At 34.1% G+C, this 21,247-nt stretch overlaps 2 protein-coding genes across 2 annotated transcripts; one reads left to right on the forward strand and one right to left on the reverse strand.

Annotated features, from left to right (window-relative positions):
* The first annotated feature begins 322 nt into the window (after positions 1 to 322).
* On the forward strand, positions 323 to 3,310 carry LOC25480663 (alpha carbonic anhydrase 7). Its single transcript, XM_013586873.3, has 7 exons — positions 323 to 577; positions 782 to 999; positions 1,104 to 1,210; positions 2,183 to 2,285; positions 2,403 to 2,573; positions 2,708 to 2,761; positions 3,028 to 3,310. Exons 1-7 carry the CDS (start codon positions 487 to 489, stop codon positions 3,106 to 3,108), a joined length of 825 nt encoding a protein of 274 aa, XP_013442327.1. The 5' UTR covers positions 323 to 486; the 3' UTR covers positions 3,109 to 3,310.
* Positions 3,311 to 13,558: 10,248 nt separating this feature from the next.
* On the reverse strand, positions 13,559 to 13,903 carry LOC25480659 (cysteine proteinase inhibitor 3). Its single transcript, XM_013586869.1, has one exon. The coding sequence runs from the start codon at positions 13,901 to 13,903 to the stop codon at positions 13,559 to 13,561; it is 345 nt and encodes a 114-aa protein (XP_013442323.1).
* Positions 13,904 to 21,247: the final 7,344 nt, after the last annotated feature.

Here is a 21,247-nt window from a genome sequence, read left to right on the forward strand (position 1 = left end):
AGATTTATCATATTATTTGTATGCATTTTGCTATTATATGCTATTAACTTGGGTGCTGTGAGTTTGTTCGCAAATTCATCCTTTATATTTTTAGTGATGTTTGTATATGATGTACTTTATCAATTTGAATGAATGAATTCATTTTGTTTTTGTAAAAAAAATCATATGTTTGACTAATTATTATTTATTGACAATGTAAATCTTTTACAGAGTCGGTATATACAAATTAAACTTACTTTACAATGCTAAAATAAAAGTCAAAAAAAAAGAAAATCTTATAATAGAGGTTTCTTCAATGAGAGAGTAAATAACTTGTCATATTTCAACTCTTAAGCCATTCTAATTAATAACTCCTAGTGTTTTATTTAGTTTCACACCCTTGATTCTAGCTGTCTATAAATATAGTGTTTGTCTTAATCCTTTTCATTACAACAGCCCATTATCCTATATCAAATTAATTAACCCTCTGGCTAGTTTGAAATCAAAATGGCAAAGCTTACTTCACTGGTTTTGATTTTCAGTTTATTAACTGCAATCGTTTTGCTATCATCATGCCCAGCAATGTCTGAAGAAGTTGGTAATGATCAATCCTTTTTTTTTTCTTAGCTGTTTTGTTCTTATTTTGCCCTAAATATGAATAAAAAATGTTCGTTTAAACATCAAACACGCACATCAAATATATATTCCTACAACTTTTTATTCCGTAGAATATCATGATGTATAAACAAAAATTCCGTTTTTAAATTTACTGAATAATTAATATATTTGATGACATTTGCAGAGGACGAGACTGAGTTTAATTACGATGAAGCAAGTCCGCTAGGACCACCGAATTGGGGACACATTAAACCCAACGAATGGTTTTTGTGCAAAAATGGAACAATGCAATCTCCAATTGATTTGAGAGATGAGGTGGTTCAAATATCAAATTTAGGACCACTTCAGACCAACTACAATCCCTCTAATGCAACTCTTAAAAACAGGGGTCATGATGTCAAGGTAAGTTAATAACAAATATCTTACTATAAATGAATTGTTAAACAACTTATAAGAAAACAACTTTTTATACAAATAATTTTCTGAATCATTTTTTCTATGAATAGGTTGAATTGATGTCGAACTCAAGCTATCTACAAATTGATGGAACACAGTATGAACTTCTACAGTTCCATTGGCATACTCCATCTGAACACACCATCAATGGTGTAAGGTACATACTTACTGTATACCCTTAATTCATGATAATTATATAAAAAAAAAATGTTACATTTTATTTTTTAACAAAACAAATGTTTGTTGTTATTTGTTGTTAGAAAATTTGGGCTTCATGACTTTCTTATAAGAAAATTGTTCTTCTACTTTTGTTTTTGCACATTTACGTATCTAGTTGAGTTAACTCATGCTGAAAAATGTTCAGCGTGAGCTAACTCACGTTAAAAAAGTCGAGCGTGAGTTAACTCATGTTAGACATAAATAAGGGAATGAACAATTTTGGATGGGAGAAGTGCAATTTTCATCTTATAATCCACGGTGAATTAAATCCATAACATCACTTGTCAAAAAAAAAAATCATAACATCAATTCAAATCATGAATCATATGATAGTAGTATATCTTTAAAAATACACATTTCCCTAAAAAATAAATAACAAATATAGAATCTCCAACATTAGCTTGAAAGTTTTATATTGGATGAGATATGATTTCCACATCTGTTTGTAAGTAATGACGGCACTCATCTTAAAACTTAGTTTCGTAAGAGTTTGATTAGATCAACCAAAATTCTAAGATGATATTAAAGGCTATCTAGTTCTCTCCAAAGCTTGAGGGCGTGCTCTGAAAATCTTATCTTAGATGAGATATAACCTTCTTTTGGATACTTAGTTTCTGATCCAAGAAACGATTAGTTTGGAAATCAATTCTCACATACAAACCTATTTAGTAAGAGTTGTGTTAGGTCCAATCCAAATTTTAAAACACCATAAAGTTTTTTTTGGCTTACATTTTTGTCAAACAAAATTTACTCTTACATCAATTAAATATATCACTCATATAGTTTTTTATTCGATCACTCATATAATTGGATAGTTAGGTACTTCATCCGTTTTAAAATACATGTCAGATCCTTGAAATGAAACAGAGGGAGTAGTAAATTAAACATATAATAATTAAATGTGTTGCAGGTTCGATCTAGAGTTACATTTGGTACATCAAACTCCATTGAATGAAACGGCAGTGATTGGAGTATTATACACAATTGGAATGCCAGATCCTTTCTTGTCATTGGTAACTTAATTAAATAACAGTGCAGTGTGATGTAGTACAAGTTTTTATCATAAGTGACTTAATTAATTAAATTAATATATGTGACTTATACTATTTATTTTCATCTTTTTCATATAGTTGGAAGATGACTTGGAGGCAATTTCTAATAACACTGCCGGGGAAGAAAGAGCAGTGGGAGTAATTGATCCTAATCAGATTAATTTCAACACAACAAAGTATTATAGATACATGGGTTCTCTAACTACACCCCCATGCAGTGAAAATGTTACTTGGACGGTCATTAAAGAGGTTAGTAATTAATTTAAATTTAATTTCTTAGCTCCACTTAACTAGTTTTATTGGCCACATTTATTTGATTATAAATTTTTCTTTTACTAGCTATCTTTCCATTTAATTTTATTATCTTTTCAAATTATGACTAGGTGAAATCTGTTTCACAAGAGCAAATCGAATTGCTTCAAGCTGCTGTTCATGATGTAAGTTACTTTCATATATAAATATACACAAATCACGATTCATGCAAAATTTTATATACACTAAAAATTGAAGGAAAATTTTAGAGGAACTAAAATAAAAAATTTGTATATTTACCGTTACCAAAAGACATATTTTACCCTAAATTTAGTCCATATTTTGCATGAATTCTTTTTTCATAATATTAATTTTATCAATCGATCTTGTTTATAAATATAGTATGTATAATATATATGCCAACCAACCACAATATACCTTAACTTTGCAGGACTATGACTATAATGCAAGACCATTGCAGCCATTAAACAACCGCTTAGTGCAGCTGAACTGTTATGGAGCTGGCCCATGAGTATGATAAGAAAACTTAGTATTCATCATAGTCTATACTATAGATTCTTCTATTTAGGATGAGTCGATTTTAATTGTAATAAGCATGAAATGTCACTCTAGAATTCAGGAGAATTCTGTTATGCCATGTTCTATATGCATTGTAAAATAATCTATGATGAAAAGTATGAAGTTACCCTAGACGAATAGCAATATTTCCTTTATTGCATTATCTTATTTACCTCGTTTTCTATTTTTTATTTTATATAAATTAAGTGCATAATAGAGGGTCATGTTTCATCTATTGTGAATGTCCCAAGGAGCAATGTCAAGAGATTTAGACGCAAGAACACATTTTAGGAATTGCGAATCGCCTGAAGGGATATGACCCTTTTCACCTTTTGCCTCGGTCTCACAATTTTTTTTATTGTGGCATATGAATATCCTTAGACATCTGCTTCCGAGGTTGTTTATCTACGAGTGTCCTATGGTGAAACAATTAGACCAACAATAATACAATCTTTCGTAGACGATATCAACATAAAATGCAAAACCTTCGCGCATCACCAACACTTCATCAAATATTCTCTAGGATAGGTCAATGTCGACAAGAATGCCAGCGTAGTACCTACCCCGCTTGATATTTCAAACAATGTTCTTGGCAGCCAATATTCTTGGGGGAGGTCCATGATTCTGAACATTGGATTGCCTTTGTGTGTAAGGGTTGAAATCATGTTCCCACTTTGAGAGGCATAAGAAATCTGGATGAAGAGAGATCATCAACCTCCATTGGCCAAAATCCTTCTAAACTGTCTGCAACTTCGATGAGAGATCACAAGAGGTTAAAGATTTGTTTCCCTTATTCATAACTAATCGACCATGTAAATTATTCTTGCAAGCTTCCACACCTTGATCATAAACTTGTCTGAGTTTGATGCAAACTGAATCCCCTTTGATGCAAGGTTTAAGTAATTGCATGAAAAAGAGATCATCAAAATTAACAAGGTTTAAGTAATTGCAAGATTAGCTAATGCACCTACACACATATTAGCTTCATGATATGAGTGTCGCACCCAGTGGCGGATCTTGGGTGGTTTTGTTAGTGGTGCCATAAAACTATAGAATATGTATATATAACTATTTTAAACAATATACACAAATTGATGGTTGGCATACAGTGGTTAATTTTGCTTTGTTAATTCCTCTTAACAAGGGCTCAAGTCCTCCAATGACCTTTTTTTAAAATAAAAATAGTAAAATTTCAATAGATATAGAAAAAATGGTCTCCAATTAACTTGAACCTGTAACCTCATGCAAAAAAGAAAAAAAAAAAAATTAAGCATGTGCCTATTGGATACCATTTTCCCTATTTCTATTGGAGTTTAACAAGGTTCAAGTCCTCAAACACCTTCATAGTGTTTCCATGGCAAAGAGTTAATCGAACCTTGCGAAGAAGTTGTTTCCATGGCAAATATGAGAGGTACGCACGATGCCGACGACCATGCTTTGTAACCTCGCCGACAAGCTTTTAAGAGAATCACAAATTTGTTGCTTGCAAGGTTTTGTTGCAATTTCTTTGTTTCCATTAATGTTGTCATTCGCCGGAAGGGCAAGAGCGTGTAGCTTCAACTGAATTCTCTTAATTTTGCTTCCATCCAATTTGGTATATTCTCTCTCTCTCTCTCTCTCTCTCTCTCTCTCTCTCTCTCTCTCTCTCTCTCTCTCTCTCTCTCTCTCTCTCTCTCTCTCTCTCTCTCTCTCTCTCTCTCTCTCTCTCTCTCTCTCTCTCTCTCTCTCTCTCTCTCTCTCTCTCTCTCTCTCTCTCTCTCTAACTTACAGATTTCTACTTTTAATATTGTTAGACATGGTTGGTGCTATTTGTTGCAGAACAAAGTATAAAAGGTGAGACAATGTGCATGCTTACCTAATCTCTACTGCACATATAATTCTAACATCAATGACAAATATCCTCATATCAATCTTCTTTATATACATAGAAAAATTTAAAGATTATTACTCTTTTTCTAATTCATTGGTAGCCTCTTCCTTTTGAGTTCCAACTTGGAGTGACTTCAACTCCTTTGCGGATTTATGAGGTTTCTACACATGTAGTCTTGGTTTTAAAATTGATGTCTTGACTTTACAAATTAGACATTTTATTTCAACATCTTTTGAATATGCCAATTTTAGTTTCGATCCCCAAAATAACTGATTTTGCCAATTAATTCATTTAGGTGGACAAATTTAGTGCAAAGTTTGATGCTGCTGGAAGCAATGGTCATCACTTGTTGTGCTTTCAAGAACTTTGTAGCTGAGTTTGGCTTGGTAAAATTGGTTAGAACATGTACATTCAATAGGAATAAGAACTTCTTTACCTTGTTTGAGTATTTGAGAAGAAGATGTGAGGTTGTTTATGTGAAGAATCTCATCGGTGTTTTTGTTGAAGAGGTTTGAGATTTGTGAAATTGTTTGGAAATTTTGATTTGCTCTATATACCAAGAATGTTTTGCATGTGTCATGTGTTGAATTGCAAGTGTACCTTGTACCTGGTGATGTTTCATTTGAATAACAATTAGAACTGTCGTAAGGTTGTTGAGAATAGCATGAATTTATGCATATACATACAATAAACCAAAGATGAATCATGACTTTGTTATACATAAGTACAAGGCTAGTTCCCATGATTCTAGCTATGAGTTCTTAAGATTTTTAGTGCAAGTATGGTGCAATGTTTAATTTTGAGGGGATTTATCATGATGAAAACATAATAATTTGTATGTAAATTTAAGAATTAAGGGGTTCAATTGAACAACCTGAGCTCTATATGTAACTTTGCCGATGAACCTAGGGGTCTCTTCTTCTTTTAGGGTTGGATTGGTTTGTTTCATTCTTGTTATTAGGAAGGCTTATGAACTAGGTTGATCTCATTTTTTTTTTGTTAGAATGTAATTCTCTTTGAACTGTTAAAAGCTTTCAATGACTCATCTTTGGTTTCTTTGCATCCAAGAAATAGGTGGATGAATCATGTTAATATCATTAGTGGTTTCAATTTGGAGTCTCACTTATACGCTAAGGTAACACGTGTGCGGAAAAATTAGCTAATTTTGATTTTCAAATAATTGATTTAGTTTGGTAGGTTTTGTTACCAATGTGCATCAAAGAAGGATACTCTAGAAATAGACCGAGTCTATTTAATTATTGATTGAAATGATGATTTTGAGTTTGGTCTTGTTGCTAGTTGTGTTGTATAAAACCACACTTTGTTTTCCTTCACCATGTTTTCTTGATAAGGTTTTGGTTTAGTACCCTCTAGATATTTTTTGCACTCCGTTATTTTATTATCAATAAATTTGCCTTGTATGTGGAAACATGTAGATGTTCTTAATTTTGTTTCCAACAAATATGATGCATTGATAAATCCAACCGTATTTCTTTGTGGTCCACCAGTGAGGGATTTAATTGAGCCTTCACTCTAAAATCCATCTGTGATATCACTCAACTCTAACTTTTGCTTAAAAAAAAGGCTTAATTGAACTTTTGGTCCCCTAAGTAATTCTTTGTTTACATTTTGGTCCCATAACTCGTAAAATCAACATTTTGGTCCCTCTCGTTTTACTCCGTTAGTCAATTTGATCCCTAACCGTTAATTTTAACCCCAAATGTCTATGGTGGATCAACCTTAAGAGGGTCCATCATAGATTATATTAATTATTTTAATTTAAACCGTTTGATTGTTTTTTTTAAAAGAGGACCATTTGATCATGCAAGTCTATTTTATCTAATGGTGCACCATCAACACCTAATTTTTTTTTTATCTTTTCTTCATCTTCTTACACGCTCCTCTTCTTCATCTTCATCAACAACTTCAAACATTCATAAAAAACTCTTTTTATTTTATCGAACATAAAATTTTGGACATGGAATTTAGGGAAGAAAAAATCAGCACCTTACAAATGAATGAATCAAATAATTAGAACTTAAATCAGTGCTATTGTGACTTATAAACTGAAGAATTAACTAAACTTGTAAAGACAATGGCAAATCCTTCAAATCTTCTTCATTGTGAACCTTACCACTCCTCATAGCACCATCACCACCTTCATGGTAAGAATAACACTTCAAGAAAAAACGCAAGTATCAAAACAATCCACTCCAACAAAAATATTAAAGTAGTTAATCCACCTTCACTGTAACAGAACCATCTTCTTCCCTCACATATGATTTCAACTCATGTGTTTCAAAAAAACTCATATTAACCCAGAAACGCAATTAAATCCAAACAATCATCATTAACAACCATTCTCTTAAGCTTAATCTCTTCCAAACACGGAAACGCAACCGCCATAGATCTCGCCTTCGAAAACCGCTTTATCACCATCGTCGGTGAGATAGCGCAACAGTTCCCGTCGAAAACTCTCCGGCTACACCAGCGTTGAGAGAGAGAGAGAGGATAAGGAGTTAGATCTGATTATGTGATGGTGTTGATTTGGGGGTGTTGTGGCTATTTGGGTATTTGTGAAAAAAGGGTATTGATTTGGGGATATTGTTGTGTTATTGAAGGAAGGGAGAAAAGAGAATGATGATGCAGGAAGGGAGAAGAGAGAAGAGAGAAGAGAATGTGGTGTTGGTGTGTTGTTGTTGTGTTGTCGTGAGGAAGGAAAATAAAATTCTGGAAAAAAATTTGATGAAGATTTGAGGAAGAAGATAGAAGATGATGAAAAGCGAAAAAATTAGGTGTTGACGGTTCACTATTAAATATAATGGACATGCAATCAAACGGTTAAAATTATATCAAAAAATTTAGATATTGAAAAACTAACGGAGGGATCAATTTGACCGACGGAGCAAAACCAAAGGAACCAAAATGTTGGTTTTACAATTTATGGGACCAAAATGTAAACACATAATTATTTAGAGGACCAAATGTCCAATTAAGCCTAAAAAAAATTAGTCATGTTTGTAAAAAAAAAAAATGCAATTTTTTTTTTAGCAAACCCAAAACATATTTTTTAATGACACATCTTTATGATAATATAATACCTGGATCATTACATTTATGTGGGTAACGTTTTATCAACGTTGTATGTTCATAGTAATGTTTTGCTCAAAATAAATATTTATAATAATATAATATTATTATATGCAGGGGCCGGGGTTCGAACCCCGGACACCCCAATTATTCACCTTGTTTAGCCATTAGACTACCTGACAAAAAAAAAAAAATTACACCTCCTTCAAAAATAAATAAAAAATTACAGCTAAAACGAATTGTGTGACACACACATATACTATTAATTTCAAATTGTTTTATTTTATTTATTTATTGATGAAAAGCACCTACGCACCGTGAATTTTTAAATATGTTTGTTAAAAATAATATGTTAGTATTTTTTTGCTACAATGATGACAAATATGTGTCACATGTTTTTATGTTTATCAGTGGTAAATATATGTCCCGTGTTTTTATGTATAAATGAAAAATATATTTACGGGTTTCAGATCGTCGTCAATGACGCGCTGCAGCGGCTGTCCTTTCAGAGTCTTGGTGTGTGTTGATTCTATTGTGGTCACTGGTTTCGTTAAACGTAGTCGTTGTCTTGTAGAGTTATGGTGTTAACGCGATTATGAGTTAGCCTCGGTCTGATTTTTGCTATTTTTTTTCATTTTTGTTTATTGCAGTTTGTTTTCGTTTTGTTTCGTGGAAATGAAGATGGGTGGTGACTTTGTTTCGGCTCTGTGATTTTGTCTGAAAATCTTGAATCTGGTTTTCTGGATTGAAGGTATGGGTTCTTTCATTCTGGTGCTGTTATGTTGGATGCATATCTCGATTCAACATGACTGGTTGTATCCTGATGTTGCTCGAAAGGGCTAGGTGCATAGATGATCCATGAAGATGGTAGAAGTCGTTCATCATACCTAAAATATTGTATCTGTCGTGGTTGCTTCTTGCATCATTGGTGGACAGTGGTAGATTTATGTCGTTTGTTCATCCCTTGATATGGAGTCTGACTGAAGTTTCAAAACCACCGCGACTTTATGGATTTGGTTCGTAATTAGTTGTTTTCACTCAAAATGGTGTTTATGGTCTTCTAATACTTTGAAGATAGTTGTTGGAACTTGGGTTGTTTCTGTGTTGGCAAACGATTGTTGGATTGCAGCGCCCTTACGTGGGTTCGCTGGATTGTACGTGGTAATGGTTGTTTAGGACTGTTCTCTATTATTATCATTTTTGTACTGAATTGTTGGGTTTTGCTTTTGTGGTTTTCGGGGTCACGTCGTTGGCCCCCAACCCAAGTCTTGTATTTCCTTCTCTTGATAAAAACTTGTCCATATATTTTTCTATTTATCCATGACAAAAATATATTTTTATTGAAAAATAATAGTCTCTAGTTTATTTCAAAGATATTTATTATTATTGAAAAATGCTTTCCCTCAATTTTTTTTATATTTATCGGTGATGATATTTATCTCGTATTTTTTAGTTTTTTATTATGACAAGAAAGATTCATATGCAAGAAACAATATAATTATTTGAGATTGTAATTTTTCAATCAATGCAAAATAAATCTTATAAATAAAAATAAATCTACTTTTGGAAATTTAATAAATTATAATTCTAGTTTTTTAATTTGGAAATTATGTCGTTCTATATAATTATTTATTTAGATTATTTTTCAAAATTTTGTTGTTGAAGATTTTTATTTGATTTTTTTTTAGGGAAAGATTTTTATTTGATTGTTGGTCATATTTTGTTACTTTAGTATGTCATAAATGGTCTCATTAAAAAAAGTTTGTCTTAAAGGTGTAATTGGACTATGGCTTTTATGATTCAACCTTACATTGCCACATGTAACTTTTCTTTTAAATTTGATTTTGATGTGCCATGTGTAATGTTTATTTTAAACATTCTCAAATGTATGTACAGAGGATGAGGTTTCGTGCCACTACGTTCGCTCGATTGTCGCGCCCTTATATGGGTTCGCTGCATTGTACGTGGTAATGGTTGTATAGGATTGTCCTTTTTTATTACCACACTACAACATTTTTAAACTTAGACCATACTTCAAAACCCGTAGCCAAAGCCAGATAATCCGTGGCCAAAGCCTTGCACCACGGTTTGGCCACTCTTTTTCAAGTGTCGTCTATGCGCCCGTGGCCTATTTCCTATGGCCATGGATTTTTTCCTTTGCCCACGAAATTGTAGCAACCGTGGCTTCAGGTACTACAATAGGGCACGGCTTTCTGGCTTAGTTTAAACCACGGATTTTGGCATCTGATTTAGGCTAGGGTTTACCTGAACATTAGGCAACGATTTCATGACCGTGGTTACCGTTTTTTCCAGTTCTAGGTATTGCCTCTTTAGTTACACTACTCATTTATTAACTAAACTTAATTTCGATAACGAGCGTTGCCCATACTTTTAGGCCGCAAAATCGCTTATTTATTTTTGTGCCTTTATTTCATATTCTTTATATTTCTTAAAATAAATAAACATAATTAAAAAATCATTAAAAAAGGAAATAAATTAACATAAGTGTCTTAAAATATATATTTAATTAAGGAAAGACAAAGTCATAACAAAATCCGGTAACTTCCACAAAAAACCAATTCATTGTTCCACAATAAACATAACAGTCTAAGTTTCTTGTCTTCCAAAAGAAAAAACAGCTGAGTTTTTTATTCCAAAAAATAAAATACGAGCAAGTCTTGCATTTCCAAAACATAAAACAAGTATTACGTGCAATCTACTAGCATCATTCCTCTTGAAGATAATCTTCGGGTCCAAACGGTAACAATAAAAAAAATTACGTTAATAAAAATAAAATAAAAAATAAAGACGTAATAAAGGCGCAAATGTTTTTAAATGTTTTAATTTTTTTTACTAATATGCACTAGCAGTAAAGGCGCAAATTAACAATAAATATGCACTAGCAGTAAGAAAGAACATATGGCATCAAGACAACATAAAGATGAACGTAAAAAAGGAATCAAAAGCTAGAGTATAATGGATTAGTGGTGTTGTGTTTAAAACTGACTATCCATCATCACTTTTTAAGCTAAATACAAAAAGGAGATTTTATTTGAGAATTTATGTTTGGATCATAACAGGATAAGTTCAAGTGCAATTTCTAGTGCAAACATTTAATTTAAATCCACTTAGTGAACCACAATCCAGATCATACTAAATGTTCATGTTAAAACTCTAAACACATGTAGGCATGATAAAGCTATAAATGTCCATAAGCACATGTAGTTCAACAATTCTTAAATAATTACATTCATATAAAAAAGGTATACCTACATGTCTATAAATCTTTATCCAGAGACATTCTATTATAGTTCAGAACCATTATCCTCACGCAATTTTTATGCATTCTGTACTTAACATAACACTAATAATTTAATAGAATAATGAAAGACAACTACTACTAAAATCTATGCAGAGAAAATGTCATGTAGTGGAACAATTTTTGTGCACAAAGAGGTAAATCTCAATGACTAGTTTCTAATTATGGAGTTTTTCTTTTCATACAAAAAAATTAAATAAAAAAATCTACAGTAGGATTCAAACTTGTGCCAATTTGTAAACCAAGAAACCTGGATCCGTTTTTTCGTATACTCTCTTAAACTAAGAGAAAAAAAATTACATCAATCTCATATACTCTCTTATACACAGATAAGAACAAACTAAACAAAATTATCAAAATTTTAAAACAATTATGCAAAGTAAAGAGATTCACTACAAAACCTAACTATAAGAATAGATTGAACATCAATTTCACATTTTGGGGGATTTTGAAATTTTAGGGTTTTCTAATTTGAGATAAATCTAAATTTGATAGAAATATAACTTACCCTGAGAGAAAATGACTCAAATTGATGAAGAGAGAAGTTTCAATGGAGGGTAGAGGTTGAAGGTTCGGCGGAGAGGTGAAGTGAAGAGAGAAGAGGCTGAAGGTCTGATGGAAGTGAAGAGAGGCTTTGAGAATAGTGGGTCGTCGGAGACAAAGAGAGGTGGAGTGAAGCTTGGTCGTCGGAGGTCCGTCGGCTGGTGGCAGAGATTGAAGGAGAAAAGAGCGGCGGAGTGAAGCTTGGTGTTACAAAGTGATTTTTTTTTTTGTTACCTCTTTTGTCTTTTTAGATGACTCTTACGTTTTATTGGCTTTTTTTTTTGTTAAATCTTTTTTTTTTGTTGGATCAATTTTTTGGTCATAGCGCCCAAATGAAAAAAGTTGCGCCTAAAACAAATTTTTTTCATTTTCAATTCCCGCTACTTCATTTGTGAAGGTTTTAAGGCAGGGTTTTTACAATTAAATAGGGCACAATTATTCTATGTGGCTACGTCGTTGTCTAAAAGGCTATAGGGCACGGTTGTTTTTTTTTAGTTATTTAGTGTATTGTGTATGTAATTTGTAAGCCACACCTTCAAAATCCATGGCCTATTCCTATTTCTAGCCACAACTTTTTATCCGTGGACAAGTCAAGTGTGGTCTAAACTCAAAAATGTTGTAGTGCCATTTTTGTACTGAATAGTTGGGTTTTGCTTTTGTGGTTTACGGGGTCACGGCGTTGGCCCCCAACCCAAGTCTTATATTTCGTTCTCTTGATAAAAATGTGTCCCGTATATTTTTCTATTTATCAATGACAAACATATAGTTTTATTGAAAAATAATAGTCTCTTGTTTATTTCAAAGATATTTAATATTATTGAAAAATGCTCTCCCTCAATTTTTTTATATTTATCTCGTATTTTTTAGTTTTTTATTTTGAAAAAAAAGATTCATGTGCAAGAAGCAATGTAGTCATTTGAGATTGTAATTTTTCAATCAATGCAAAATAAATTTTATAAATAAATAAAAAATCTATTTTTGCAGATTTAATAAATTATAATTCTAGTTTTTTAATTTTGAAATTAAGTCGTTTTATATAATTATTTATTTAGATTATTTTTCAAAATTTTGTTGTTGAAGATTTTTATTTGATTGTTGGTTATACTTTGTTACTTTAGTATGTCATAAATGGTGTCATTAAAAAAAAGTTTGTCTTAAATGGTGTAATGGACTATAACTTTTATGATTCAACCTAAAATTGTCACATGTAACTTTTCTTTTAAATTTGATTTTAATGTGTCATGGGTATTGTTCATTTTAAACATTCTTAAATGAATGTATAGAGGATTATTATTATTATTATTATTATTATTATTATTATTATTATTATTATTATTATTATCATCATCATCATCATCATGCCAAAAACACTTAATAAATTTAGAATTTATTTTTGACAGGAGATTAAGTAAGACTTGAAAAATTCAAAAACAGTAGTGTTATTGATTTTGTAAAAATAAAAACATTATTATTATTATTATTATTATTATTATTATTATTATTATTATTATTATTATGATTTTTTTTAGAGAGAATTGTTATTATATGATTAATATTACATAATAAGCGACATTTAATAATTTAAACTTGAACAGGTCGAAAAGAAATGAGCTTCCATGTAGGGACGTAGACCGTCGTACAGACAAAGGTTTCATAATTATTAGAAATAGAACCGTTGTCAGCAGAAATGATAAGGTGATAGCCGGTGAACCCTTCAGCAAATTTTGATTCACCCTTTATGATGTTCTTGAACTTCAGCTTTGCCCCTGTTTGCTTGTCGTACTCGGTCACAGCAAATTTGGCGATTTCTATCACATCATAACCATTGAGGGGTAGGATGGGGTAATAACCATCTAGTAGAGCTTGATTCCTAGCCGTAGAGGCCAGCAAAAAAATGAGGATAAGAATAAGGGATTGAAATTTCATGATGTTTTATATTGTAGTTGTTATTTTTTCAAGCTTTCGAAATCACAAGTGTGAGTTAGCCTTAGTTAGTTGGACGTTATCTTATATACATTGCACAAAAGTTATGCCAAATTGATATTATTTATTTTTTTACTAAAAATCAATAAAATGAAGTCAAAAGTTTAAAATTGGTAAAAAAATGAAAAAGTCAAAAGTTTACATCTATTTAATGAAAATAAATTAAATCCTTTTTTACGAAATAATTGAAATTTCATATGCACTCCAATTAGAATAATTTAATTGACCAAAAAACTTTAATGTTACAAATTTAACATTTAATTAACCATCAAATTTGGTCAAAGATGCTGATATGGATTTGTATGCAAGCGTTTTAAATGATAATAAGGTGCATTCAAGTGATAAAGCTTCAGTTGGAAGTGTGAATACTAAAATATTGAGTGAGGATAGCAATTGGTTGAAAAGTGTGTGCATCAAAATGGACTTCCAGTCAGAATTGATTAACAATATGCTTTGAAAATTGTTGTATACACATATAAGAAGGTTGAAACACATATAAAAGACCTTTATACCCCTTCGCAGTTAACTGACGCCGATTCCCTTTTTCCTTGGTAGTTAACTACCGATGCATCCTGAAGCCAATGCAGAGACAGAAACTTCATTTTCTGATCCTGTAATGTGTTTAAAACACAAAACACAACATATTGACATTGTTATCATGGTTTTTGGGTGCCAAGCCATTAATTGGACTTGAACCTTTTGACCGTGGATATCTCTATTTTTTCTTGGGAAGGGTAAAAGGAGAAAAACCCTTAAAAAGTTCTAGGTTCGGGGGTCGTTTTCGCTACGGGAAGGTGTTAGGCACCCGGAACGATTATGGTATTCCATAAGAGCCGCTTTCCTAAGTTGATTTCTACGCTTTAGTTTTATTGCTTAAAAAAGGAAGGTGTGATTAGTTAAGAATGGGGGTGAGAAGAAGTAGGATTTGATTTTATTTCGGCTTGGATGAGTTTTGACTCATTGCCTACGTACCCTTTTAAGGGATCAAAACCGTTCGTAGTTCTTGCTCAAAAATGATTTTTGTTTTTGTTGGTTGATTTTAAGTTTGAAAAGAGATTTTGAAGAATAGAGATGAGAGGCCTCAAGGGCATAAGATTTGGAAAGTGTGAGGTGGATTTAGTCATTTTGCAAAAGTAAAGTCCAAGGAGGATTAAGGTTTATTGAAAGTTTTACTTAAGAAAATAAAGGGAAAATAAGGAGTTTTGACTCCATTTTATTTTCAAAAAAAGGTTTTCAAGTGAAGTTATTTGCATGTTTTTTGGAAAAAAGTTGGATTTCTATCTAAGTGTTCAAACCTAAGCGCTTATCTAACCATACAATCCTATGCATACATCTAAGGTGAGTGTGTGCGTGTCGGTGCGTCATAGTGTCCATAGTCCATATTACAAAAATTGCCTAAATACATTCTATGGCCCCTTTGCCAAGCCACAAACCAATGATAACAAATTACAACATCAAATGAATCAAAACTTGCAAAAATAAATGCTAAGCTAAAGAAAGCGGAGGAAATAGTGGAATGCTATGAGTGAAGTCTCACAAGGAACAAAATGTTAGTGAAACAAGGAAAAATATAATGGGAATGATGAAAAATGCACCAAATGAATATGCAATAAAAAAGGGGTAAAAACATGAGAATTTATCAAGCACAATGTGTAATAAATGGCCTATAATGCAAGCACAAACACAAACCAAATGAAAACAGCGGCACAACCGTTGAATTATCATCACATCTATCATGAAAATGCGTTCTAATTAGCCATGTTATGCACTAAAATTTTTAGGACAAGAATCAACCTGAAAAACATGAAAAAGCTAACTAGAGAAGTAAATTGAACAAGAGACCTATGCACATATTTTTACCAGTTATTTGCAAGCAAAATATCATTAAAAATCATCAAGAAAGTGATAAAAACATGTAGTAATTTTTTAGAATTTATGGTAAAAATCAGAGCAATCAGAGGTGCAGGCAGTATGCAAGAATGGTGTTAATAGCAGAAAAACAAAGAAACACAACAAGAACTAAGCCCATACCCAAGCCCAAACGCGCATAAAACCTGCTAAAGATGGACTCACAGGAGCCGTTAGATCAAAGATCTAACGGCCAGCAATGAAGGCGCATGGTGGGATCACACTAACGCGCGCACAGAGGATTGATAGGGGGTATATAAGCTTAGCACAACACAGGGAAATCATTCTAACCCTAATTTTCTTCTTTACAGCCGCGGCCAACTTCCTTCTTCTTCATCCGTAAAAACAAAACTCCATAACACAAAGCACACACCTTCAAGATCGTGATTTAACCACAAAATACCAGGAATTTCTTTCATAAAACAAAACAAACACACAAAACGCATCCACACATATCAGTAACGATTGGTTTCAGCAAAGGAACATTCACGGCCATACATCACCGGTGACGAGTGCTAGCATGCAAACATGTGATTTTGATATGATGAAATGAAATGGACAGCGCAGATGTGCATGAACAGCAAGGCCAATCGCAGATCTAAACATTGAAATTGCATAACTCAGTTCAGGAGAGTGGTACCTGAGTTGGATCGGAGGTATGATGACGGTTTGCGCGCAAACAGCTTCGATCTGGCTTGGTTTCTCCGTCGTTGAGCTTTTCAGCTCCGATGATGATTCCGCCGTGATCTGGAGTTCGTTGTGAACCTTGTGTCTTGATCTGGACTGCGAATCTCGTCGTTGAGCTTTAGGCTTCGACGGAGCTTCGCGGTGTCGAGGGCTTCGCCGTCGAGCTTCTTTTTGCTCCGACGTGGTTCTGACGCTGGCGTGGTTCTTCGTCGTTGAGCTTTTAGCTCCGGTGAGGTTCCTGAATGGCTTCGTTGTTGCTTTGTTTACTTCAAGGATGAAAATCCATCACTCTTCTCCCTTTCTTCTCCTTCGCTATCGCGCGAATTTCTTTGAATCTTGCTGCGTTCTGAGCTTGATTGTTGATTTGTTTTGGATTCTGTTTTGGTACCACTTGAGATCGTTGCGGTTTTGGTTGTGTTCTTGTTGAATTCAGTGCCAAGTTTTGCTGGATTTTGTGGATTATGATCAGTTTCAATGGTGGATCGCGGTTGTAACTGCTTCTGCCATTGATGAGCTTGAAGCTTTTTCTGTTGATTCTGTTTTTGATCTAACAGAAAAGAGAGAGAAAATAATTTATCTGTTTTTGGTGAGTTGGCACTGGCTTTCGATTATGTGGCACTGTGAACAGTATTTATAGCTGATGTGTGAGTGATTGGACCATTAGAAAGCTGACATGTGGCATTGGACTGAAAAAGGGCGCTGCCCTGTAATTTGACTTGAAGGACCTGTTTGCAAATTTGAAAAATATATGGATTGGACTAAAAAATGAAAGTAAGGACTGAAATGAAATTAAAAATTATTTGGACAAAAAATGCAATTTTGGGACCTCAATTGAGGGACCAAAATGCAATTAAAAATAAAATTGAATAAAAAACGTAATTTGACCAAACGTAAAGCGAAACAAAAGTAAAATCGACAAAACGGACTAAAACGAACCAATGGCCTAAATGAGGTACTTCAAAGTAACCTCTCTATGCCAAAATTTCGTGTGAAATGACCAAAATGCCCCTAGGGCTAAAAATGACCTAAACTGACTCAAACAGACTTGACACTGACTCAGACGCAAGTTTGAAATGAATTTCAACAAGGTTTACTGATGAAATGTTAAAAAATTCTGAGAAAGACTCAGAGACAGTCACAAGGATGAAAATGGGTCCCACTGCAGGAAATGACCAAAATACCCTTCTGTACGACTTTTTGCAAATTTTGAAATAAACTGTAGAAAAAGCAATGTAATGATTCAGAGACACTTTTGAATGACTTATAAGACAAGTAAAGACATTTCGAAAGGTTTTATGCAAGAAAAACATAGGTAAAATTGTGATTGAAAATACTGCGAGGCAGAGACAATTTGAACTGTGCAGTTGAAATTTGATAATTGACAAAGTTTGAAATGAAATTGGGCCCAGTATTTTTAGGTCCAAAAACAGGGTATAACAGCTGCCCCTATTTAAGTTTCTTTGTCTGGAGAGTCAAGAGACGGAGTCTTTGGCTTGACAGGACGAAGATACTTAAATATTAGCATTTGCACTGTGTTTGGACGTAAAAATACGCCTACCCATTTTCAAATAATATGCATGCCATGCATCATTTGGATTATGAATGCAAGACCTCATGGGGATTGGAATTAACAAAATATGTCGTACCCATTGCGGGATTGGTAGACATTGACAAAGATAGTGAATAGCAGAGTAACGGGAAACTAGAAACAAGTTGCACAGGTACAAGCTGTTCTTGGATTCAAACTAGCCACTTGACCGGGGATGAAACAAACAGACAACTGCGAGTTGTTCTTATGGATTCGAACTGGTCACTTCACAGGGGATAGAGGTTACTGGACAAACATGAGTTGTTCTTATGGATTCGAACTGGTAACTCACTTGGGGATATTGGAAAGTGCGAGTTGTTCTTATGGATTCGAACTGGTGACCCGACTGGGGAAAAGAGAAAATTGGCAAGTACGAGTTGTTCTTACGGATTCGAACCGGTGACTCGACTGGAAAAAGAGAAAATTGACAAGTACGAGTTGTTCTTATGGATTCGAACTGGTTACTCGACTGATAACGGAGGTAAATAGACAGGGACAAGCTGTTCTTGGATTGAACTAGCCACTTATCCAAACATGGATGGAAATCACTGGAGATTGAAATAAGAATTTGAAACTGACTTGACGTCATCTTAGTTTGAAAGGTGGAAACTGGCCAAACTGCACTGGCTCACAAGGTAACATGGGTGTTGATTATTGACTTGAAATTGGCATTGCTACTTGAATTGAAATTGACATTGATACTTGAATTGAAGTTGACATTGACATTGAATTTGAAATTGACATTGACATTGAATTGAGATTGACATTGACATTTGAATTGAAATTGACATTGATATTGAATTGAGATTGACATTGACATTTGAATTGAAATTGACATTGACATTTGAATTTGACATTTGTATTGGAAATTGAATGTGACATTGACATTTGAACTGAAATTTGACACTGACATTGATATTGGAAATGCAACATGTATGGATGGTATAACAATTTTTATCAGATGTATAGACATGTAATATGCATGATCATGCATGCATGAATGATTGAAATGCATGATGGTTGACAGTTTGTAGACACGACTTTACGGGGAAGACAAGACATTAGAGTATTGGGCACGTGGTGGCTCGTGCTATAACACATGTTCACTGGGGAAATAGTCTTCCTTCATGGGGGATCTTCTCTGGGGATAACGTCGTTTGAGAGACGCACCGAGACTATAACTGGGGACATAGAAAAGGTAGACAGGTACGAGTTGTTCTTGATTCGAACTAGTCACTCGACTGAAAGCAAAGGCAAATAGACAGGTGCGAGCTTGTTCTTGGATGCGAACTGGTTACTCCACCGGAGACAAAGACAAAATAGACAGGCGCAAGCTGCTCTTGGATCGAGCTAGCCACTTGAGCGAACAGAAACAGATAGACGGGTACAAGTTGTTCTTGGACTTGAACTAGCCACTTGGCCAAAATCATAGACACATAGACAGGTACGAGCTGTTCTTGGATTCGAACTGGTAACTCGACCGAGGTCATGGAAAAGTAGATAGGTACGAGTTGTTCTTGGATTCGAACTGGTCACTCGACCGAAAGCAAAGGCAAATAAACAGGTGTGAGCTTGTTCTTGGATGCGAACTGGTTACTCCACCGGACAGAAACAGATAGACAGGTACAAGCTGCTCTTGGATTGAGCTAGCCACTTGACCAAACGGAAACATATTGACAGGTACAAGCTGCTCTTGGATTGAGCTGGGCACTCGACCGATAACATAAGCAAATAGGTAGGTTCAAGCTGCTCTTGGATTGAGCTAGCCACTTGACCAAGCAGAAACAGATTCACTGGGATTTAGTTTTTTTTTTGACAAAATATAGATTGAGATTGACTTGACGTCGATTTGAATTGAAAGGTAGAAATTGACCGATATTATTGGCTCACAAGGTTTTGACAGAGAACCTGACATGAGTATTGAATTGAGACTGATGTTGACATTGGAAATGCGATATGCATGGATGATATAACAGTTTCATTAAATGCATGGGCACGTAATATGCATGATTATGCATGTATGAATGCTTGTAATGCATGACTGTTGGCAGTTTGTAGGCACGGTTCCACAGAGACAGACAAGACACTGGAGTGTTGGGCACGCAGTGGCTCGTGCTATATTACACATTCCTGGAAATCCTCTTTGGAGATAACGTCGTTGGGAGACGTATCGGAACCATGGCTGATGGCAGGTAGCTAATCAACTTGTTGGGGGTAGAATCTTGGAAGACTCCACTGGGGAAAACGCCGTTGTGCTGGGCATTTCAGTACTGGGTAAGTTGTAAACATCGCATCTGTGGTCAATGCTTTTTGCATGTTATTTTCTCAATTTTCATTCATTATTTTTTGCATCCCATTTTTGCCTGGATCGCCCTTTCGGGTTTTCGATCCACCGGGGCAATAAATTCTTTTTAATGCCCCATTTTTGCCTGAACTGCCCTTTCGGGTTGTCAATCCAGCGGGGTGCTCATTTTTGCCCAAGTCGCCCTTTCGGGTTTTCAACTTAGCGAGCTCATTCATTTTCATGCATTTTCATTCTGTTTTTTCATTCTTGCCATTGACCACAGATTATCTTGGAGGAGAACCTGCTTGTAACATATATTGAAATAGACATCAACATACTCTCACTCATGCATGTTTCATTTGAATGTACCCTGTTGCTCAGGTTTGCTTTTCAAAATAGACAAAAAGTTTTCAATTTTCAAAATGTTTGTTTCAAGCATTGTCATTATCAAAATAGAAAGAAAATGTTTTGTATATAGCTTTGAAAGTAGAAGAAAAAAAAATAGAATTTTCAAACAAAAGCAAAGGCTCAAATTGATGTATAAGAGTGGTGGTCAGCCGAAGGCGTGACTCCACGGATTCACAAAGCTTGGAAAATGGTAATTTTATTGGTTGGTGGTACATTGAACACAGTAATCATTACATTTCCCAAAAACTTTGATTTCACAAATGCGGAAGCTTCAGATGAAGATGGTCATTAACAGCTGCAGATGCCCCAAGGGGGACGGTGGTTAGCCAGGTATAGTTACTTGCCTTTTGTTTCAATCTCATTTTTGCATGAACCGCCCTTCCGGGTTTTCGATTCATCGAGACGCTCATTC

This window comes from Medicago truncatula, chromosome 4 (genome assembly GCF_003473485.1).
Source record: "Medicago truncatula cultivar Jemalong A17 chromosome 4, MtrunA17r5.0-ANR, whole genome shotgun sequence".
Classification (NCBI taxonomy): domain Eukaryota; kingdom Viridiplantae; phylum Streptophyta; class Magnoliopsida; order Fabales; family Fabaceae; genus Medicago; species Medicago truncatula.